The sequence below is a fragment of the Condylura cristata genome, unplaced genomic scaffold, assembly GCF_000260355.1.
Source record: "Condylura cristata isolate star-nosed mole 26May11 unplaced genomic scaffold, ConCri1.0 scaffold00002, whole genome shotgun sequence".
Classification (NCBI taxonomy): domain Eukaryota; kingdom Metazoa; phylum Chordata; class Mammalia; order Eulipotyphla; family Talpidae; genus Condylura; species Condylura cristata.
The window spans coordinates 60452238-60476774 of NW_004567103.1; the positions used below are offsets into that span (position 1 = coordinate 60452238).

At 36.1% G+C, this 24537-nt stretch overlaps 1 protein-coding gene across 1 annotated transcript in view; it reads right to left on the minus strand.

The window, feature by feature from the left end:
• Positions 1 to 23860, minus strand: part of RIF1 (replication timing regulatory factor 1) — a 47285-nt gene extending 23425 nt beyond the window's left edge. The window contains exons 1-19 of the mRNA XM_004674660.2: positions 23780 to 23860; positions 23282 to 23395; positions 22503 to 22581; positions 21186 to 21282; positions 20223 to 20350; positions 20035 to 20129; positions 18804 to 18993; positions 17275 to 17367; positions 13894 to 14032; positions 10662 to 10813; positions 8048 to 8165; positions 6083 to 6256; positions 5723 to 5833; positions 4365 to 4427; positions 4019 to 4119; positions 3012 to 3098; positions 2378 to 2451; positions 1995 to 2175; positions 353 to 460 (exon numbers count right to left, since the gene is read on the minus strand). Coding sequence (XP_004674717.1) covers positions 353 to 460; positions 1995 to 2175; positions 2378 to 2451; positions 3012 to 3098; positions 4019 to 4119; positions 4365 to 4427; positions 5723 to 5833; positions 6083 to 6256; positions 8048 to 8165; positions 10662 to 10813; positions 13894 to 14032; positions 17275 to 17367; positions 18804 to 18993; positions 20035 to 20129; positions 20223 to 20350; positions 21186 to 21282; positions 22503 to 22581; positions 23282 to 23385 — 2094 coding nt within the window. The 5' untranslated portion in view covers positions 23386 to 23395; positions 23780 to 23860. The remainder of the gene's footprint in view (positions 1 to 352; positions 461 to 1994; positions 2176 to 2377; positions 2452 to 3011; positions 3099 to 4018; positions 4120 to 4364; positions 4428 to 5722; positions 5834 to 6082; positions 6257 to 8047; positions 8166 to 10661; positions 10814 to 13893; positions 14033 to 17274; positions 17368 to 18803; positions 18994 to 20034; positions 20130 to 20222; positions 20351 to 21185; positions 21283 to 22502; positions 22582 to 23281; positions 23396 to 23779) is intronic.
• Positions 23861 to 24537: the final 677 nt, after the last annotated feature.

The following is a 24537-nucleotide window of genomic DNA, read 5'->3' on the forward strand; positions in this document are numbered from 1 at the left end:
AGCAGTGAATTTCACTCAATCTGCCTGTTCTGTTCCCACTCTGTCTCTAGTGAGTCCTCTCACCCCTGTACCTCTGGCCTATATCCTAGTTCTTGTATTCATAAATAAATCTTCCAAAAAAAAAAATCTAATTGAAGAATTTTAATAATGTTGCTGTGCACCATTAATCCACCAGCAATGATTAAACATCAAGAGGAATGTCTCCTTCCTTTGTCTACTTTGCTTTCCCCTATAATAAAATCAAAGCTACCCTATTTTAGAAAAGAAAAAAAAAAAAACCCTGTAGTTTATAAGTAAAGGATAACATTCAGGAAAATGCAAATTACCAAACAAAAATTTGACACTGTCTTACCAGTGGAAATTTCTGTACTGAAAAAATATGATTTATTGGTAAAGTCAATGCACCGTAGATGGCACTAAAATTATGTTCTAAGGCATCACCTTGATTCACTTCATTGGTCTGAAACAAGAAAAAATAAAGTTAAGCAAGTTACCATTAATTCCAGTTATAAATAATAATATTTTACTATGCATAGAGTAGAATTGTGTCCCCTGATATTGAGTTGCCCAAGAGATGGTGAACTCCTAACTCTTGATAATGGTAAATGACAGTATTTGGAAACAGTCTTTGCAGATATAATCAAATAATAAAGAAGTTATAATGGAGCAGAAAACTAACATCTTTTTAAGAAATGGAGAATTTTCATAGACAGAGGAAACACAAGGACAAATGCCATGTTAAAATGGGGACTGAGATAAGAGTGATCCCTCTACTAACTAGCCGACATCAAAGTAAATGACAGGCATAAAACATTCTCTCCAGAGCTCCAGAAAAACCAACACTGCCAACACACTGATTTTGGATTTCTGGACTCCAGATTATGAGAAAATTGCTGGTGTTTTAAGCCACTGGCTTATGATAATTTGTTACAATAAGCCTGGAAAACTAATGCAGTGTTTGTATGTCTTAAAAAGAATCCCTGGGCCCTCCCTGGTGGCGCAGTGGGTTAAAGTACAGCACTGAAAGGCTAAAGCCACTTCAGCATGAGTTTGATACCCGCTCGCTCTGGAGGTATATCACATGGCGCAGCAGACCTCTCCTGACCCAACCGCTGCTCCCCTCAGCAGTGTACTTTGTCAGTCAACCTGTTCTGCTTCCCATTCTGTTTCTGGTGAGTCCTCTCATCAACCCTACACCTCTGGCCTGTGCCCCAGTTCTATATGCATAAATAAATAAGTCATAAAAAAAACCCCAAAGGTAATTAATCTTTTACTCTACATAAATAGTACTCAAGCAAGATCTTAAGAGTGCCTCTGCTAGCCTTTACCTTTTAGGAATGTAAATGTTTTTCCTTCCAAGACTATCTGCTTAAAGATGTACTGGCTTAGAAGCAAAATAAGGGTCATTGCACTAGCACTGAATCCCTTGATGTTTTCACCTATTCCAGAGTTAAAGAATTATTTCCTAGCAATAACTTTCACTTAAAGATAAAGCAGCTGAGAAGTCATTTAATATCAAAACAAGTTGAGCTGTACATCATGCTAGTATTGTCCCTCTCCTAAATATTTAAATTACAGATTACTGGATTAGGAACTAGAACATCATAGGTGACTACCAAAATGATTTGAGCAAGAGCACCTAGATTATACAGCCCAGTCAAGATTACCATTACTATTCTCTCTTCACTGGAAAAAAAAACAAAAAAAAAAAACCCAAGAAATAAATACGAGAATTTATATATAGGTTATAGTCACTATTGCAGGAAATGGAACTAATTAGTTCCAAATACATCACGTGTTCTTGAACAATGAGGTTGAAATGAAATGAGAAAAGCAGCAAACCAGATGAGTAGAAAATTTACCAACCCACAAGAAGATAGCCCTTAATTTCCTGTTTAAGTTGAAAAGTCTATTCATTTCCCATTCAATCAAAAAACGAAACAAAAAAAAGGAGGGGGGAAGGGAGGGAGAAATATGTAGCATATATGTCATACCTGGTTAATTAATTCGGTTAATGGGGTAACTATAATACTCCACATTCTCCAGAGATGCTCCATGTTTTCCAACTGCTTTGCACTTTGATTAATAACATTTAAAACAGAGTCACTGAAAGCTAGTGGTGAAGTTGGACCAGAAAGAACACAGCCTACAAGTACTTCCAGGTTGAGAAAAAACCTGCAAAAAATTTTTGAACTATGCTTTAACTTAATTTTGGCCCAATTAAACTACATGCAATAAAATATTAAGCCATGCTGCAAAGAAATAATGAATTCTAGGTCTGTAATTTTTAAAAATTTTTTATGATACATACATTCAGAAGAATCTCATTCATAACAGCCTTTTCAAGATAAACATAACATGTTTCAGTTTAAATTACCTTTGATCTTCTATACCACATTCCAAGAGATTATTGTTGAAAATTAACTGAATTAAGAACAATGCAGGAGTTCCCTGAAGAAAGATGAAGACTGCAGTCAATTGTCTTGTTACCAAAAAAAAAACCTTGTTATATTTGTTTTCTACATCAATTATGTAACATATGGTCCCCTTTTAATAACAGAAATTTAACTTTTGAAAAGTGATAGCAAATGCATTTCCATAAATCACACAGAAATATTGCTGTTTCATCCACATGAATGATTGGGAAACAGTAAATTAACTTGAACTTAAAAGTTAAAATTCAGTTAAGCCATCTGTTTGTATCCTACAATTATTAAATACATTTCACATAATTAAGACAATGTCACTAAGTATCCAAATGTATTAACAGTATCCAGCAATATTAAATATTACTGTATATAGGTTAACAGAAAACCTTCCAGAACCCTTTGCTTAATACAGGAAGAGTTCCATCAACCCATTTTTCTTATCATTGTCTCCCTTTAATATAATCAGCATCTCCAAACTGAACTGTCACATTTCACACTCTTACTATTTTAAGTAAGTGAACTATCATGGAACTTCTTTTTTCAATTTAATTTTAATTAAGTCACTACATTTAAGATACTTGCATTAAGAATATCCATATTAGCAACCTGATATGCCGGTGAACCTAGAACTTTCTCAGGAAGTCCTTTAATTGTAATCTCCATGAGAACCTAAAAAAGATAAGTGGTATACTGTACATTAGCCATAAAACAGCAATCTACTTAGTAAAAATCTAGTAATATAATTGTTTGATTCATATGTAAAACAAATGCCATGAATACATTTGTATTAGTCTAGAAAGTTAAAAAAAGAAAAATAATTAAAATAACAGTCCTCCTTTCAGTCAATGCTGATTGGAGTTTTCCTAATCTCCAGAAATATATGTGCACAGAAAAACACCAGTTTCTAAGTTACCACAAGCTACATATTCTTTCATATCACTGACTTCATATTGTGAAATCCTCTGGAACCCTTCATTCAACTGTGGCAGGAGTTTTCATACATCTATGTAGACACATCATCAATTGCTATAATAAATGTGCAGCTCATTCAAACATATTCCTGGATAGGAGGGAACTCTGAGACATCTGTCACATTTGCTGACCTGGTGAGCTAAAGCAGATGTCTCACCATTCTTCCCTTACTGTTCCATATACAATCCCTCCTGAAGCTTCATGTTCAGAGATGGAAGACGGCCTTCCCCAAATAGAGATGGACCGTTACTCAGTCAAGGATATGCCAAGTAGCTACACTCTCCTGGTAGAACTTTCAAACAAACCTGCAAATATTTAACTATTAATGGCCCTTGAGGTTTTTCTTCTTTTTAAATACTGTAAGAAATTCTACATTGAATTATGTACTCATTAGAGTCAGAAGCAGGTATTTCAAAAGACTGCTGCATAGAAACTGGCTCTAAGACAAACCTCTCAAATATGAGAGTCTATAGACTTGCCACACACAAATACTTTATAGATATTAACCTGAACTATAGTACTCAAGACATAATGGTATGACAGAGAGTAGTAGTGAAAACATTAACTCAACTTCGGGATATGGTTTTTAAAGTCTAGTGGGTAGGTACAATACTTACCAGTGTTTTCAATAAAGGAAATACTTGTGATTTGACTATACTTTCCAAAGATTTTAATAAGATGGTCAAAACTTCAGATCCTGGTCTTTCTTTTTTATTGCCTATCAAAAAGTAAAAGAAAAGTGTACTTTTTAAACTTTCTCATGGGTGAAAACACAGTATACTTTTAGGAACAAAATATATTCCTTATATATAAAATGTTTTTCATTAAATCAAAGTTATTTACTTCAAAGTAAATTATAGCCTGGAAGCTCTGACTTCAAAGATGATTCTAAAATACTTTTTATATATAAGGGCCAAATAATTTACCCTATGCTACCATCATTTGATTATCATAGTAACTTACCTGATTCAATAACCGACTTCACCAAGCTAATCAGTTTCTTCCAAATAGCACTGACAACTACATCTGTCAAACAACATGAAGTACAATTACTTTATAATAAAATAAACCATAAAGACTCCTTTCATCTTTAATCCAAAGAAATAGAGTAATACTTAACAGAATCTAATTTTCTCTGTAAAATTCAACTTTGTGATTAAATTACAAACACTATAATGCTTTTTATTTAAAAACAGATCTTGACTATAACACTGGGTCATAAAACCTAGGGTAATTCCCTTTTCCATCATCTTAAACTTCTGTATTAAATACCTATCACTTCTGAGATTAAGAATTAGATTTGTGGTGATGGGAAACCCACGGGGGTTACAATTGAAATGGGAAAAAAAAATGTACAAAATGATGTAAAAATAAACTGCTATTAAAAAAAAAAGAATTAGATTAGGAGGGATTCCTGAAAACCACAAAAAAAAAATTTCTAGCAAACTAAATAGTAAACTAAATTTTTAAAAAGGATTTATTTATTTATGCATACAAAGCTGGGGTACAGGCCAGAGGTGCAAGGGTGGTGAGAGGATTCACCAGAGATAGAGTAGGTAGCAGAACAGGCCAACTGATGAAGTACACCGCTGAGGGAAGCAGTGGGTGGGTCAGGAGAGGTCTGTCATGACATGTGATCACCTCTGGGGTAGGGATCGAACAGTGGCTTTAGGTTCTCAGTACTGTGCTTGAACCCACTGCGCCACCAGGGAGGGCCAACAAATTTTTAAAATTTCTTATTATTTAATAAGAACAGAACACAATATTTAGGTGTAAAAGCTAGAACATAGCCTGGGTTTAAATCACAGCCAACACTATGTGAATTTGCATATTACTCTTCTTTACAACAGACCTTCCTCATTAGCAAAACTTATGAGCACGGGTTACTGTGAATACTAAATGGTATACAGAAGCCTCCTCCCCCTGTTATCCAGAGGGAATACATTCCAAGACACCTAGTGGGTGCCTGAAACCAACAAGTACTGGAGCAGACAGATACTGTATTTTCCTTCCTTTCTTTCTCTCTCTCTCACTCTCTCTCTGCACATACAAAATTAGGCATAAGAGATTAACAACAAAGACAATTATAACAAGCACTATAGAAAGTAATTTATGTGAATAGTGGTTTCTTAAAATGTTTTACTGAATGTAATCTATTTTGAACCACAGTAAACTGCAGAGAATTAAAACCAAGGAACAAGAATTTGGGTAAGGAAGAGGACGCTAATACATATATGTCATGTAACATAATCTGACCCACAGGTGGCACTATGAAACATTTGCTATTTTCTTGTTAAATGCAAATAAACAAAGTTATTTACCAGAAGCATCTTTTCCAACTGCAACAAAGCTATCGTGAACCGCAGATATAAGTGTACTTGCATGTTTAGAAAAAAAAGAGGAGCTGCTAATTAATGGATGTTCAAGTGGCTCTAAAAAGGGGGAAAAAAACAATCATACATCATGCTTTACAACATAAATTCCTCAATACAAAATTTCAAATATGGGTTTGCTACTGAAAATATTTACATTTATTGATACATAACCGCAGACTATTTTGTTGTGGAAAAATAGTATCTCTCCTCACTCCAAAGTAATATATTCTGAAAAAATAATATCTCTCCTCACTCCAAAGTAATATACTCTGAACTTTAGTAATAACTATAAAAACAATTAAATACCTAAGCTCAGTACAAGTTTGTTTTGCTTGGCAAAGCTCACGACTTCTGGACCCAATAAAAAATGAAGTAACATTTCAAGTCCCAAGAGTTGAATAGAGGGAATTGTGGCCATTCCACCAAAATTTGAACTCAGGTTCAACCGGGGAGCTCCTGGTGATCCATATGGGGAAGCCCCTAAAAAACAAAATTATTAAAGTTTACACTAACTATCCAAATGGCCATATTTTGCTTCGTTTATTCCATTAAAATGTAACTCTCAAGAAAACAGTTAAATAAAGGATGAGTTTTTATTTAGAGCACATTGCAGAGTTCTTAAGTAATCTTACTAGGTTAGTGACACAAAAACTTACATGAAGATACTTCTCAGTTATTAATCAATACCTTGAAATATTAACATGCAGATATTCCTGAAACATAATTAGATTTGACTCAAAATAGCTAACAATGTATAGCAAATAATCCATAAAACGTGTTCATACTAAGTCTTAGATCTTTCTATTTGACAGTGACATCTTTAAAGACAGAGCACCCAACGCCACAATAGTGAAGGCAAAGATAAATAGATGGCACTACATCAAGTTAAAGAGCTTCTGTACAGCAAAAGAGACATTACAAAAAACAGACAGCCCACTGATGGGAAAAAATTTTCTCACACAAAAGTAGTGATAAAGGACTGATCACAAAAATATATGGAGAACTGATGAAACTCAACAAAAATAAACAACCCCATCAAAAAATGGGCAGAAGAGCTAAAAAGACACTTCTCCAAAGAGGAGATGCAGATGGCCAACAAGCATATGAAAAAATGTTCAACATCACTCATAATAAGGGAGATGCAAATTAAAACCACAATGAGATACCACCTCACCCCAGTGAGAATGGCACATCTTCAAACAACTAGCAACAACAAATGTTGGCGAGGATGTGGAGAAAAAGGAACTCTCCTGCACTGCTGGTGGGAATGCAAACTAGTACAACCACTATGGAAAACTGTTTGGAGGTTCCTCAAACTGCTAAACATGGAGCCTCCCTATGACCCAGCAATCCCATTCCTGGGTATCTACCCAAAAGACACAAAAACACTGCTTGAAAAAGATACCTGCACCCCCATGTTTATTGCTGCTTTACTTACAATTGGAAAAACATGGAAGCAGCCCAAATGGCCAAAAATAAATGACTGGATTAAAAAAATGTGGTACATATATACAATGGAATATTACTCAGCAACCAAAAAAGAGAAACACATGTCTTTTGCAGCAACTTGGATGGAGCTGGAAAAGATCATGCTTAGTAAGATAAGCCAGAAAGAGAAAGAAAAATATCAGATGGTTTCACTCATAACAGGAGTATAATGGACCAGGCGAGAAAATAACAAAAATAACAATCATATACCAGTGACATTTTGTGGGGGTGGAGTGGGGAATGGGATCAAAAACGGGGGGGTGGGAAGTGCACGGGATTATGGTGATAGCACACGGGTGACATGGTGATGGGAAACCCGCGGGGATTACAACTGAAATGGAAAAAAAATGTACAAAATGATGTAAAAATAAACTGTTATAAAATAAAAAAGTAGTTACATATAAAATCTCTTTGGAGTTATAATTTCATTATGTGGGTTTTCCTATATGTGAGAAATCTCTCTCTTAATTAATTTATTTATGCAACAAGACCTGGGACATAGGCCAGAGGTGCAGGTGGTGAGAGGACTCACCAGAGAGATAGTAGGGAGCAGAATAGGAGAAAAAAAAAATTTTTTTGTTAATAGATCTCTCATAATGTAGCTGGGGAAAAGTTTAGCATTTCCAATCATAATAATGTAGTAAACATTGTCACATAAGGAAAGCAAGTATAATGTAGTTTGTGATAAGGGCAGGGAACCAATATTATGTGCTGCATTGCAACCACCACTGAGCAAATCGTTCAATCAGTCTTGTTTTTTTTGTTAGTTTGTAAGCTTCTTACCTTTGTGTACAGGAGTGATAGGATTTAAACCTGGAGAGCTAACTGCACGAGATGAAGGGCTTTGAAGTGAAGTATTAGAATCAATGCTTATTGTGCTTTGAATCAGAGGCACACAAACCTGCAGAGGGTAAAAGAAAACTGTAAAATCTGTGTATCTCTCACTGTTTAGTAAGTCTTACATAATATAGTTAAATTATGCTAAGCGGTCTAAAAAACTCTTATTTGGTGGCACAAGTGATCTTGTTAAGGTGCAGTACTATGAAGCTATCCACAGCCACTGCAGCATGAGTTTGAGCCCAATCAAATCTACCTAATTATGCCAATGAATGTGTGAAATAGATAAAACTAGCATACTAGGACCCAGTAATGGAAAAATGATTCCAATTGCCTATTACTATAAATGCTCGATTACAACTAATTTATGGTTGCACAAATTTAAACATCTCAATATATTAAAGATTTATTAAAAATTCAAGGAAATTTAAGTCCTCCTTTCTAAAGGTACAATCACTGCTATTGTTATAAAGACTAGATGACAAGGTGGCGCGAGGGGTTAGGAAACAGCACTGCAAGATAGCCACAGCTGCTTCAGTGTGAGTTGGATCCCGGTCGGAGGTGATCCACATGGCACGGCAGACCTCTCCTGTCCTGCCACCTGTTCCCCTCAGCAGTATACTTTGTTGATCTGCCTGTTCAGCTCCCTGCTCTGTCTCCGTTAACTCCTCTCATGGCCCCTGCTCCCATGGCTGTACCCCAGTCCTGAGTGCATAAATAAATAAATCTTGGGGGGGAAAAAAGGACTAGATGACAGGGACTATAGAACCTAAATAAAATATAGCCCAAAATCCAAGATAAGAAATAAATGGAAAAAATGTAAGATCAGAGGCTATATACATAAATGAAAATAAAATTCTTTCTAGAAAACTAAGGATGTTTTATACCAGAAGCAATCCTTGAATCTAAAGGCCAACAGGTATTATCAAAATCTGAAGGAATTTATAATACAAGTATCAACAATTGCAAAATACTATGAGAGTAAATGATTACTGCTATTTAGCTTAGAAAAAAAAAATAAAGGAAAAACAAACATGAAAACCCTGCTGGGGACCCTTCCTGGTGGCACAATGGGTTAAAGAGCAGCATTCAAAGCTAGAAGCAGCCACTTCAGCACAAGTTCGATCTCTGGCCAGCAAGATGACATACTTGGCACAGCAGACCTCTTGTCTTGCCTGCTGCTCCCCTCAGCAGTGTACTTCGTCAATCTGCCTGCTCTGCTCCCTACTCTGTCTCTGGTGAATCCTCTCACCACTCCTATACCTCTGGCCTGTCCCCCAGTTCCGTATGCATAAATAAAGAAATCTTAAAAACAAAAACCCACTGGAAGGATATCTGTGTTTAGGACAACTATAACCATAACTTACAGTGTTCTGATGAAACCTTAGATGAATGGCCTCCTTGGCCAAGCATCTGTGATTTCAGACTGTCAGAATATTCATTGTATCCCTGTGGGTTTGAAACTTTCTTTAAGTTTACTGTAGCTGAATCAAGAAAGAAGACAAATGTAGATTTCTACAGAAATGAGGTTTTGATGAATGATTTTTTTTCTAGATTTATTTATTCATACAGAACTACAGTACAGGCCAAAGGTGCAGGGGTAGTGAGAGAACTCACCAGGGACAGAGTTGGGAGCAGCGGGCAAGACAGGAGAGGTGTGCTGTACCATGTGGGTCACCTCCGGGGCCAGGGGTTGAATTTGCACTAAAGTGGCTGCAGCCAGCTTGCAGTACTGGACTTTAGCCCACTATGCCACCAGGGAGGGCCTGATGAAAGATTTTAAGGAGATGAAAAGACTGGTATCTTTCAGAGTGCAAACTAATTTGGAAAAATACTTTTGAGTTGACTTTCATGGAAGTTTGCCACTGAACTGTGTTTCCTGAACTATGTAACAGGAATATCTAGGCCAAGGAAGAGATTCTTCGGCTAAACTGCTATTAAGTTAATAACAACTGATCCAATTTTCTATCTACCCACTATAATGCCTGATTTTAATTTCAGCAATGATACTTTACTCTCAATTATAATGTAAACTGCAGGACAATCCTATTAAACATCACATGGCCCTCCCTGGTGGTGCAGCACTATAAGCTAGCAGCACCCACTTCAGTGCAAGTTCAATCCCTGGCCTGGAGGTGATCCACATGGCACAGCAGACCTCTCCTGTCTCACCTGCTACACCCCTCAAGAGTGTACTTCGTCAATCTGCCTATTATGTACCCCACTTTTTCTCTGGTAAACCCTCTCACTGCTCCTGCCACCTCTGCCTGTACTCCAGTTCTATATGCATAAGTAAACCTTAAAAAAAAGAAATGAAAAAAAAAGAAAAACATCTCATATTGCTCCTAATTAAGAAAACTGATAATTATATTTGTATTGACTGAGAAGACATTAGGAGGCTCCATTTTAGGCAACTTAGAGAATATCCTTTGCAGAAGTAAACTCAAGCTTTGTGTCAGGTCTTATATACTGTGATCTTTGCTTACAAAAAGATTAAACTGGCAAAAATTTAAGGATACCTTAAGAAAATAAAAAGTGTGATAGTCAATATTTATATTACCTGTTCAAAATTAGCTGGAAGGTGAGGTCCAAGTCTCATCAGTAAATACCACCAGACTTCTAGTTTTGTTAGTGCTAGAGCTTCTGTTCTCACATGAATGGAACTCAAAGGCTGCATTAACAACTTCAGTCTTTTTGCACTACACAGTATTTCTGGAAATAAAATAACAATAGGTAATGACAGTTAAATGGTAAAGATTAGATTGTAAGAGTGAATATTTACTTTTAAGAATATTTACTTTTATAATAGCAAGACAACAGATAAAGCCAATAGGTGTTCCTGTTCCAGCTAAAAGTTTCGTTTTCATAGACTCTAATAGTTATACCACAAAACTTAGTTAAGTCAATGATTTAAAAAAAAAAAAATGGAAAAGGAATACTATGTGGCCAGGAATGACTTTCCCACCAAGAGACAATTTGAAATGTAACTATCTTTGCTTATTATAACTAAGAGGCAGTGAAAAATGTGCTAAAATTATCTAGTAGTTTGGCACTGCTAAAATTTCTCACAACACATGCTGCTAAAATTTCTCACAACACATGGGACAGTCCTCAACAAAATGTCCAGTCTCATATGCCAAAGTGTTGAGAAACTCTAACCTGCTTTTTCATTATCCTCTTTTCTAGATCAAAAAAAGGAAGCATTGTTATAAAAAATCATAAAACATTGTTCTGTTAGTGCTATTAAGTACACTTTAGAAAACTAAACTATACATTAACAAAGATCACACTGCCCCTGCACCTCTGGCCTGTACCCCAGTTCTGCATGTATAAATAAGTAAATCTTTTAAAAAAAAAATAAAACTTCCAATTATTTTTCCAATGTTTTAAATAAACATTTCTCTAAGAAAATGCATTCAGATCATTACAGGAAAAATTAATTTATTCTGAATGGCTACTTATCAAGAGTACCTCTGATATGTAATATCCCTATCTATAATGGAGATTGCCAATGTCATGCAATAATCCATTCTCCCTCAGTAAAAGTCCTGTTTTTCCCAACTAGCAACAACAAATGTTGGGGAGGATGTGGAGAAAAAGGAACTCTCCTGCACTGTTGGTAGGAATGCAAACTAGTAGTACAACCACTATGGAAAACTGGAGGTTTCTCAAACTGCTAAACATGGAGTTTCCATATGAATCAGCAATCCCACTCCTAGGTATCTACCCAAAAGACACAAAAACATTGATTCAAAAAGATACCTGCACCCCCATACTTATTGCTGCTTTATTTACAATTGGAAAGGCATGGAAACAACCCAAATGTCCAAAAGTAGATGACTAGATTAAGAAGATGTGGTACATATACACAATGGAATATTACTGAGCAGCCAAAAAAATAAACAAACACATGCTTTTTGCAGCAGCATGGATGGAGCTGGAAAAATCATGCTTAGTGAAATAAGCCAGAAAGGAAAGGAAAAATACCAGATGGTTTCATTCATAGCAGGAGTATAAAGGACCAGGCGAGAAAATAATAATAATGAACAGCTATATACCAGAGACATTTTACAGGAGTGGAAAGGGGAATAGGGTCAAAAAATGGTAGGAGGAGGGAAGTGCACTGGACTACAGTGATGGCACACAGGTGATTTGGTGATGGGAAGCCCACGGGGATTACAAACAAACAGTGGGGCGGATGCACTGGATTATGGTGATGGCACATGGGTGATTTGGTGATTGGAAGCCCACAGGGATTACAACTAAGATGGAAAAAGTCACAAAATGATACAAAAATAAACTATTATATATATATATATATATTTTTTTTTTTTCAAAAAGTTCTGTATTTGTTCATTTAGAATGGACCATGATAGGTAACCAACTCTTAACATCTTCATCTAGTCACCCACTTAGGCACTCTGCTTAATATTTAAGATAAAATATATGTGGAGTTTCTAGAAGATACCTCAAAGATAATTGATTTAGTTGAGAAATAGTTCCTATCTGCTCTTCTGTCTTCCTGCCTCCAACTATGTCATACTGAAGAAGACAGAACAGAGAGGCATCTAAATCCTTAGTGACTTCTAAAGTCATAACACCTGTCATAGATTCTACTTTTAAGGCTTATTTCAATTAAGATAGCATTTTACTTATCTTATTTAATCTACTCCCATTTTATGCTTAACAATATGGGATCTGATCATCTAGCTCCAAACACTGCCTCAGACCACAAGTTCATTGAAAATATGATCTTACCAATTAAAAATTGTGTTTGCAGGCCTCCCTGGTGGTACAGGGGTTCAAGCCTCAGCATTATCAAGATATGGTCAGCCATTGCGGCATGAGCTTGATGCCCTAACAAGCAGCTAACCAACATGGCACAGTCCACCTTTCCTGTCTCGCCCATTGTTCCCTTTAGCAGTGTATTTCAGTAGCTCTGCCTGTTTTGCTCCCCACTATCTCTGGTGAATCCTTTCACGTCCCACACCTCTGGTCTACACCCCAGTTCTCATATGCATAAATAAAAAATAAAACGTGTTTTGCAATGTACTCTTTACCAGTTAATTTTAAAAATTAATCACTTTATAACATACATTAAAAAGGGAAAAACTTGGATTACTAAGGAAGGAAGAGATACAATGAAATCAGCACTAAGCAGATTTTGTAAAAATGCAGCATTAATTATAACTAAGATTAACTAAAAGTAGGTAAGTGTTCATGATTCATTTGGGAGCTAAATATTCCTTCTCCTATACACACAGACACCAAACATCTCTATTAGACAATCGAAGGATATAATGAAACTGATCAAAGGGAATCATTTTATGTATTAATGCTAACCTACTATATTAGGTTCTGTTTTAAAGGTCCTGAAAGAAAAACGGTAATTGATACTTCATAGCAATCACAATTGTATCCCCTATTAACTATATGACCTTTGATAAAAGACTTCACCTCTCTGTTAACAGTAATAATGCTTAACATCTCTGTTAACAGTAATAATGTTTAACATCTGGATCTATTGCTATGATTAATTTCAGGTACACACAAAGCACAACTAAGTGCTCCAATACACTAAATGAACTGCAAATGGTATTTGTCACTTTCCTGGCTTTGCAACAGCTTAACAGAAATTGTATATTTTATTGCTCAATAATGTCTATCCTTCAGATTCCATTTTAGCTACAAATTTGTTCTCTTAACATAAAAACCTGATGACAGGTTGTTTCCAAAATCCAGGAAAGCTGTTATTTTCCCCTTAAGTAAAATTCATAGAAAACTGAACTTACCTGGATTTAATGCAAAATTATCTATCAAACTCTTCCAAGCAATAAAAGCTATTTTTTTAATCATGGGTGCTCCACTACGAAATCCCAGTTCTTCCAGCTGTAGCAGAGAATTAATGAAACTCCCACTCCGATGCAAAGTCTAAAAAAGGAAAAAAGTCATTATTTTCCTGTATGAAAATATAGACATTGCTGTCATTTATCTCATTCAGTGTTAATTATGTAAAGTGTCAGAAATTGAAGTTTTAAAAAGTATTTAATTTGGTCTGGGCATTCAAAAATCCAAATCACAAAGTATAAAGCTCTATGAAGCAGATAAAATACAACACATTTCTAAAACATTAGAGAAAATAAGATAAATGCCAAATTTCATCAAATTACTAAAATAACACCAACATTTAAAAAATGAATGGTTAAAAGCAAACTTTTAAAAAAAGAGCTATCTTTGAGCATGAGAAAGAAATGCACGGCTCTATCTGCTATTAACACAAATGAGATAATAAGTGAAAAACTTTGAAATTATTTTCAAATATTATAGATGATTCAAATGAGAGTAACAAACAAAAAGGAAAATAAAGGGTAAAATGAGTAAATGACAATAAATCCAAAGAAAAAAATACATAAAAATGTCAACAGTTCTGAAAACCAGATGTATTCTAATCACAAAAACAAATGGCTTTAAAAAATCACAAAGAGGGCTTCCCTGTGGTGCAAGGGGTTAAGTCTTTCTTAGCACTATGAAGCTATCAGCAGCCATTGCAGCACAGATTCGATAACAGTTAGGGAGCTGGCCCACATGTGCAGCAGACCTCTCCTGTCTCTGCCCACTGCTCCCATCAGCAGTATATTCTGCTCCACTGTCTCTGATGAATCCTCTCATCCCCCTGCACCTCTGACATACATACACACAATTGGAAAAATAATAAAGTTGGAAACTCACTGCATAAATAAATCTTTAAAAGTAAATCACGAAGTTCCCACAAGAAAGCTCCTAGAGTAAATGAATTAATTCTGTATTGTTGGAGCACAAAATCAATATATAAAAAAAATCACTTGTACACATCAGTAACCAATAGTCTGAAAGGAAATTATGAAAGGAGTTCCATTTATAACAACCACTAAAGGACTTAAAACTTAAACTTAGGAATAAAGTAACCTATGGTTATTCATTTAAGCAGGGAGTTAAAAGAAAGATTTATATGTATTGAAAACTACAAAACATTGCTGAAAGAAATTTTAAGACCTAAGTAAATGAAAGATCATTTTGTTCATGAATAGGATGAATAATGCTAAACTGTCAATACTACTCAAAGCAACCCATAGATGCCATATAAAAATTCCAAAAGCTTTTTTCAAAAAATATAAAATATGACCCCAAAACTCATTATGAAATTGCAAGGAAAGATAATTGGAAAAATAAAAGTCAGAAACTCACTGACTTCCAAATTTAATACAAAGACAAACATACAGACCAAAAGATTAGAGTCCCCAAAATAAATTACCATACATGGCCAGGTAATTCAAAATGGTGTCAAGCACAGAGTAAGAATGGTCTTAATACAAAATCTTACATTATACAAAACTGTATGAAAAATACAAAACAAACTCAAAATGGATAAAATACCAAAACTATAAACTCAAAATACCAAAACTATAAACTCAAAAATTCTTATCTATTAACTCATAAATTATCTATTAATTCATAAAGAACTAATATCCAGCATATAAAAAATAACTCATATAACTCAACAACAAACTAAAAACCCAATTCAAAAACAGGCAAAGGTTTTCCTGCTGCGGTTTGTGGAGTCAGTTTGTGGGTCTCTGAGATCCCTACATTTATAGCTTCTTCACACACTGCCTCCACTGTAAGGCTACAGACCTATCTTGGATAATCACAAGTAAAAAAAATGTCACAAGGCTCATGAAAGTAGACAGACAAGTCTGGTCTGAAGGGTAGGTTCTACAATCCATTCTGACAATGCAAATGAAAAAGACAACTATTAATATACATGGAGAAAACTAACAGAAGACTGGTGAAAGACTCCACAGGGAGTAGTAGTTCTTGTCTATCTGCTGAACACAGAGGAATAGTCCCAAAACTAAGTACTTTCAAATAAAAAGCAAAAAAAGGAGAGAAAACAAAAATAGAAGACACTCTGCTCAAGGTTCATACCCAGGAAGAAACAGATAATACTAAGTTATTCAAACAGGAAAAAGAAAAGAGAAGGCATGAAAGATGCTTATTATTTTAGTCTGTTCTACTGAAAATGGTTTTACACAAAAACCTAAATACTGAATATTCACTAGGCCTATGGACCTAAGTTTTTGGAAGGGCCACATATTCTACCCTGAACTTAAAAGTCAGCTGTTAACTGTCAATACATGGCATAATATAAAACCCATGCCCATTTTGGGCGTTACTACCAAAAGTCAACATAGGCCAACTGGGACTTATGATACAATAAGGCAAGATTCCTTGGAAACAAACCTATGTTAACAACAATCCTGAAAATGAGATGCATGAATGCAATCTTACTGGCTCAACAACAGTTTCATACAACCCTTAGAATTATTAGTGAACATTATATACCCATCAGTAAAACCACTAATATTACTGTTTCCAAATACTACCCCACAGCCCTATATATGTAGAATAATCAAATGAACTATTACATTGCAAAAAAAAAAAAAACAAAATGATCCAGTTTTACACAAAAAATTACAATACTACCCAGCAAGACAAATCCAGAAAAAGCTTATCTAACACACCTATTTTTCTCTCCCCAAAAAAGACATTATCTTCCTTATTAAATGATTCATCATATATAACTTGAGTATCACTTAAAACTGAAATGTGGGGCCTACCAGGTGGTGCAGGGATTAAAGTCTCACTGTTAATCAAGCTATCACCAGCTGACTTACAAAGTGCAAGCTGCTCCCCTCAGCAGTCGATTTCAGTAGATATGCCTGTTCTCTTTACCACTGTCTCTGGTGAATCCGCTTATACACACCACCCACTTTTAGCCTACACGCCAGTTCATGTATGAATAAAAAAAAAACCTTCAGAAAAAGCACATGAAAAATACAGTAGGTAGGAAATGAACCACAAAAACATTTTGTGTAAAGAACACTGAAGAACTAAAACAGGCAGAGCATAACCTTGCTAAACTATAAACTACATACTGAAATACTCAAATTTTCTACAAGTGCATACCTATGAGTGGTTGAAAGAATACTAATGTTGGGTTTGCAAATAAATTTTAGTCAGGTGAAAATGTGCAAATATGGCAAGCATGAGTATGAATCTACTATATTTACAACTAAGAAATTAAATGGTCTATAGCATGTGAAAGCTGAAGAGTTTATTAAAGGTGAACATACCTTCCCAAGAAGTTTGACAAATAAAGGCCATAACTTTAACACGTAAGTCTCATTTTTACTCATAAATAGCTTTTGGAGTTCGGAAAGTAATTTCTGCAAATGAAACAAAAATATTTACCAGTGACTACTGGGACAGGGAAAAAAATATTCTGTATCAAATTGATTGTCTGAGTCAATAGCATTCCCTAATGTTTTACTTGAAAGAGTTTTACAGCAGATGTTCAAATGTAAATACCATTAAAATTTGTTTAATTATGTATCTGGTTATTCTTCCACTGATCAATTCAGCTTTTTCTATGAATATATTTTTACCTATAAACTTCAGGATGCAATATTACTGAAGTTCAAATGATGTTTTAACCTACACACTAATAACTTAATAATACATCAATAACTTCATGGATAAGACAGCTAAGAAAATTTTTGTATAAATTTATAAACTTTATGCTCTTCAAAAATGAATCAACTCATTAGAATAAAGTAACTTAAATACTGGACTAACTTTATTAAACAGTAGTCCTGGATTTTTAAAATAAACAAATCCCAGGTTTTAGAAACTGGACTTTTTTCACTGGTTTACTCTTACTTAGTTTCCCTGCTCCATTCATTTCCTTCTAAAGTCTATCCTCAACATAGGCAGTGCAATTTCTTAAAACCTAACTACCTGTATCACCCAGACTCAAAACTTTCAAATATGGTTTTCAATATAACCCACAGTGAAAGCTTAAACCTTACAATGGTCCCTAAGATCCTATTTGATTTGGCCCTGGTGTTTCTCTATCTCCTACTCCTCACCCTCCTCAGCCCAGTTATTCCTACTATCATACTGCTCAGTGTTCGATGAATACAAACCCAGTACATATCAGCTCTCATGATTTGACAGCCCGGATTGAGTTTATTTCATATTATCTAAAAAGTTTTTTAACTTAACATCTTCAAATTTCTATACAAATAAACAACTTTTCTCCCCTAACCACCTCACTTTTCCTTTAATGGTATTCTCTGTACAGTCCCTACTGTTCTCCCTAATCCTTTTCATTTAATATATTCTTTATACTTTATTATCCCTCCACTAGAAAATATGCTCCACAATTTCCTTTCATTCACTACTGTATTTAGAGTGCATGAAACAATGTTCAGCATAATAGGTGCTCAAATATTTTCTACAAGAACAAAAGCTGAAAATCCTAAAACCCAGGGCAAGTAATAACTTTTAAGAAGTTATACACAGTAGATACATGTATTAAATAATACATATCGGAATTATGCAATAACAACACTTAATCAGTCAATGCTTTTTAAGAACTGCAATTCCTTTCAATTTACCATTTCACTGGGGACAGGGTAAAAGGCCCAAATCACAGCAACACTGAGCATATCCCCTCTTCCCTATTGAATGTAAAAGCAGTGTGCCTACATTAAGTCAAGCAATTGTTTTAATTTCTTAGATTCCAGTACAATTATACCATTATGGGCCCTCTAAATATGATGCAGAACATTATGCAGTTTCCAAAAAATGTAAGACTCACAGTAGTCATAAGCTGCTCTGTGATAGATGCTATTTCTTGTTGTTTCTGAAGCAACAACGGCATTCCCATTTCCAGAGCAGTTGCTCCTCGCAAATGTACCTTTTGGGCTGAATGAACCACTAAAGGTATGACCAGTTTTGCCCACCTAACGGCTTCTTCTCCCATTTGAACAGGGGCTTGTTCAATTAGCCTGTAAGAGAGATATCATTGAACTACCAGGAAAATAAGCACACCAGGAAAATAAGCACACATAAAAATATGCCTAGTGTGGCGCATCTGTTTAAGCAGACAGACATAAATGTTAAAACACAGTAATACATTAAATTTTACTTGTTAGCTTACAGATTTCTGAGCTTTTATAATTTTTTTAAAAACACAGTTTTGTCTTGAAAAGACAGAAATATGTAATATTAATTATTTTCATCCTCATGTTCTTACAGGGACAATCAGAGCAAATAGGCAACATGCAAACATCAATAAGGACAGAACACTTAGTTTAAGCAAAACAGTTCAACAATTTAGGAAAACATTAGAATAACAAAAAATATGACAAATCTACCAAAAGAGTTTGGGGTGTTAACATGTTGGTTAAGAAGCAGGGAAGGGTAGAGAAAAGATAGGGGATTTCACTGTTTCTTTTACCTACAGCTAGGCACTGTTAATGCCTTCCTAAATACAGCTTGTCACCACCCTAGTAGTCTATATTATTTCTTTCAGTCTTGAAAAAGCTTTAACAGAGTTAATTTTCAAAATATCATTATTATGTAGCACAAATAGCATGACCAAGTTTTTGAGACTCCATCAATAAATATAAACATAGCAACCTAGTAACTTATGCACATCTAATTCTTGTGATTTTTCTTTTTGTTTTTTTTTTTTCTAAATATTTTATTTATTTATGGATACAGAACTGGGGTACAGGCCAGAGGTGCAGGGATGGTGAGAGGATTCACCACACAGAGAAGGGAGCAGAACAGGCAGATCGATGAAGTACACTGCTGAGGGGAGCAGCGGGCGGGTCAGGAGAGGTCTGCAGTGCCATGTGGTCACCTCGGGGCAGGGATCGAACCTGTGTGGAAGTGGCTTTAGCTTCTTAATACAGGGAGGGTCCGTGATTTTTCTTTTAATGCTTCATAATTAAGTTTCCAAAGTCTATTCTACTCCCTCAAATAAGTAAATTTTAAGTTTACTAAAAATAACCTTCTAATTTGCACAACATTAAAACACATACCTTATGATGACATTCAATGCTTCATAGTCAACAACAGCAGAATGCACCTCTCCTCTACTAAATATTACTTCTAGTGAATCAATTATGCAAGGAACCTAAAAGACAGGACCAAACAAATACAAGTCAAACAAACTTGAATTTCTTGGCTGGCATGTATTGAAAAAGATATACAGAAAAACTATACTCACTATTTTCCCAACAACTTCAGTGGGAAATGTCTGCTTGGAGATCACCCAAAGTGCCCTACTACGTAAATTTTTGTCTGAACTCTTAACAATATTATTCAATTTTGAGAGCAGTTCTTCAGTGTTTGTCTCTATAAAACAAACAGCTTTAGTTATGCAGAATAATTCTACATATTTTAAAATATATATAAACAGAAAAATAAGACATGCTTCATTATCAAAAATTTAAAGGCATATCCAGAGAACTGACTATAGAATCAATTGGGTTATCAAACTTCTTCCCAAAACACAAAACTGAGGCTAGTGAGGAAGGTGTAATTCAGAGAAAACAGGCAATCAGATATTTTCATAGGTTTCATTAATAGGCTTGTGGACAGTTTTTGTCATACTACGTAGCCTACATCTTTCTTTCTCCAAAATGAACAACTTCCACTTTAGATTGCTAAAGTTACTGTATAAAAAAATGCAGATACTTTTGCCTCAGAAAAGAATAACAACTTCCAACGTCCTCATTTGCTATTTCTCATATCCCAACTCTAAAGATTATTTCCAACTACAGGGCAAACTATAGAGCAACAACTCTATGTTTTCAATGTTATTCGAAAACATCAGGTCATGTGCTTTCATTACAAATTATTCCACTTATTATGTAAAAGAACCTTTCAATTTAGCATGTTCCTCAGTGCATACGTGTATGCCTGTATAAATATAAATGGCCCTATAAACAAATAACTTTCAAGGCAGATGTGTTTTATAAAGGCATAGGTTGAGTTTTCACATTTTCAAACATGTTTACTTTTCTTGGACTGAATTTTATCGTATTTAATGTAGAGCTATATCTTGTAAAAAAAGAAATCTTACAGTACAAATTATGAAACTAATAAAGAGATAACAATACTCAATGGTTTAGACTTATAATTTATTTATACAAACTCTGAAAACATTGTTACAATAATATTTAACTACCTGATAATCCTGAGGTTATTTTGGGATTATATAAGCAAAATCCCAAAGCCTGTAGAGCAGCACTACTGAGTTCCGAGTTTTGACTGGAAATGTGAGTCTAGAAAAACCAAAAACCCATTACCAAAAAAAGTATTATAAATCAATTTCAGAGCAAAAGCGAATACAATACAGCTTGGCAAATATAGTTTAAGTGAAAAAAATCTTTCCTAAATGATTAAGAACATCTTAACTTAAATAAAGCAAAGAAGCCCCAACTCATCTTGTTACATCCCAACTCTACATTTATTTGTAACCCTAATCTTTCATGATTCTATTCCTATTTTCAGTGATTTAGCTTTATTTCTTAGACAAGTTATCTTTTTTAAAGACATATTTATTTTGCATGTAAGATCTGGGGTGCAGGCCAGAGGTTTTGGGGGGTGAAGAGGTGATAGAAATCATTAGAGACAGAGTGGGGGGTCAGAACAGGCAAATTGACTGAAATACACTGCTACGGGGAATTGGGGCAAGACAGGAGAGGTCTGCACTATATGTGGGTCACCTCCCTGGCCAGGGATCAAACCCAGGCTAACTCAAGCCACAGCAGTGATAGCCACCAGGGAAGCTTGATTTATCTTTAAATCCTTTTCCCTGAACCAAGTTTCCAAGGATCTTTGGCAATGAGTTCAGACAACCAAAAAGAAACAAAGTCTTAAACACTTAATCTTAGCTACTATTTGATATTCAGCATCTGGTTAATAGCTGTTTAAAAGCACAAAAGCAAGTTCATAAAAATAAGAACTTAAAAGGAAATTAAACAGCCTCTTCATCTAAACACAAAAAAATTAAATTAGGTGTTAAGGAAGGCCAATACATTCTCAAGTGAGGACAAAAAACATGGGCCCTCAAAAAATAACCTTAATAAAAGGTTTTTAACCAGGCAACAGTGGGAAAAACTGTAGGTGAGTGAAATTATTAGATGGTACCTAGAGTGGACTAAAATTATACAATTAGAAGTACAATCCTACAAAGAGAGAAAATATTAAAAAATCTGATGAATGCTTTTAAATAAGAATTCAAGTGACCATTGGCAAATTTACACCAAGTTAAAGCAATTTCACCTGCAAAGTGGAGATCAAGAGTAATGTCGCTGAGACATGTAAGATTATGTAAAAGACAAAAAGCATGTGGATAAATATTTGATACATTATAAATATGCCATAAACCAATAATATAATAAAAGTATAATCCAGTTGCTGCAGTTATTTTAACCCAAAAATATTGTCATTTAACTAATAATACTTCACCCCTCCCAAAACCCTAATAAGCAATAGATACCGATATAACTTTGTAAAGTCGAGGAAGTTTTTTCTCAATTTCTGTAATAACTTCTTTCCCATCTTCTCCAGTCATACGACTTAAACACAAAAAAAACACAAATTATGCAAATAGCAAACATAAAAAAAACTATAATCACTTCCTAAAAAAAATTGCATAATCTTTTTAAAGCTTGTCCAGCTCTGGCAAATGATTATGTATTACTCTATAATGCAATATACATTTGCTATAAAGACAAAAACCTGCAGAATACATGTATTCAGCATATACACATTTCATTGGAAGAGGGAACAGGGAAACCCATCATTAGTTACAAAATTACTAAGTATTTATCTTTTTGTACCAGTTGTTACTCTTTCATAGCAATTTCTAAGTAACAAGATAATGCAGAAAACTAATTGGCAGGAGAAAAAATGTGAAACAATTGCAATTAAAATAAATCCAGGATACTGCTCTTTATTAAAAAAACAATTCTGAGCTGCCACATTGTCTCAATACATGGAAGGGTTTACACTGAAAACCACCCCTCCAGGATGTTTATCTCCAGGGCAAGTTTTACAAAATCCTTGGCCTGTAAGACACGTGCAGGCTTCCTCATTCTAAACACACCTTGCGCGCTGCAGTAGCAGCACCCCAGACGTCACTTAGCCCGAGTACCGCCCCCCCATTCCCCGAGCAATTCGCCCCCGACCCAGGACTTCACGGCCGCCAGACTTCTAGAATACATAACTATTCTCTCCCAAGATGCACCAGAACGCTGCACCCCTACTCGGCCTCACCTGGTTAAAGTCAGGTAAGCGTCGGTCTGCTCTCCATGGGAAGCGGAAGGGTCTTCTAAAGTCTCCAAGAGCGGTGCAAGGGGGCTCTGACCAGTGGCCGTCATGTCGGCCACCCTACAGCAAAGACCGGAAAAGGAGAAAATCCAGTTGGCAGAAGGAAACAGCCTTGCGGCCGTCCAGCACGAGTCAGGGGCCCAGACCCACGCGCCCGCCCCCGGCTCCTCAGTTGCACGGCGGCCACACACCTGCCCAATGCGCACAAACCCAAGATCGTGACCTGCTCCAGCGACCTGCAGCACGCATCCGGGCCCACACCGCACTCTAGCCCAGGCCAGCTCCCGCCACCACTTTCCCGGGCAGCTTTCAACAGGGGGAGGAGACCAGCGGGGGAGGGGGCGGGAGAAGCCGGGGAGCCGGGCATCTCGCCGCGAGGGGGCGGAGGTTACGGCAGGCTCAGCGATCCCCGCGACCTAGCGCTGTATCCGACAGTCATCCTACCTGCGAAGATCCCGACCGCGTCCTCTTCGCCTCTGCCCCGCAACACCCGGACACGGCCAGAGCTCGACTTCCCGGATCCGGCTGTTTACTCACGCGCGCGGCCCTCTCCCTCCTGAACCAAGATGGCGGCGGGGGCGGGGCGCAGGAGCGCGCGGGAGAGGAGCAGGCCTGGCGGGAGAGGCTTGAGCCAATCCAACAGGCAGCGGCGCGCCGAATTCATCGATAGCCGCTCAAGTCTGCTGCCTGGCGGGGCCCCTAGGGTCACCTCGGTGATGCGCGTGTTTAGCCTAAGTTAAAGCCATCTGGGACTTGAAGTTCAAAATGGGAGTGAATCACCAAAAGCTCACCAGACTAAATTCATATTCAGTTTTCAAACTCCAGGTTCTTTCTGTGCGTGATGAGGTATTAGCAAATCGATGAGGTATTAGCAAATCATATAGCACCAAGGATCGTAATACTTAAGACTAACACTAAGATTTACTGCAGCTGGATTGATCTAGAGTTCAACTTTAGTTTCTTTGACGCTAGCTAATTAACCTTTCTATGCCCCAGTTCCTCCACAGTAAAATAGGCATGACAATAGTACCCACTTCAGGTGAAAGTGACCTAATAAATTGTTGAAGAGGCCAAAGTCTCCCAAGTTTTTGTTGTACATAACAATGGCCTGCGGCTACTCATGATTAAACTGCAGGTTTAATCTGGACCCCACCCTTACTTAGATATTGTGATTCAGTAGATTTAGCATCTGCATTCTTCTA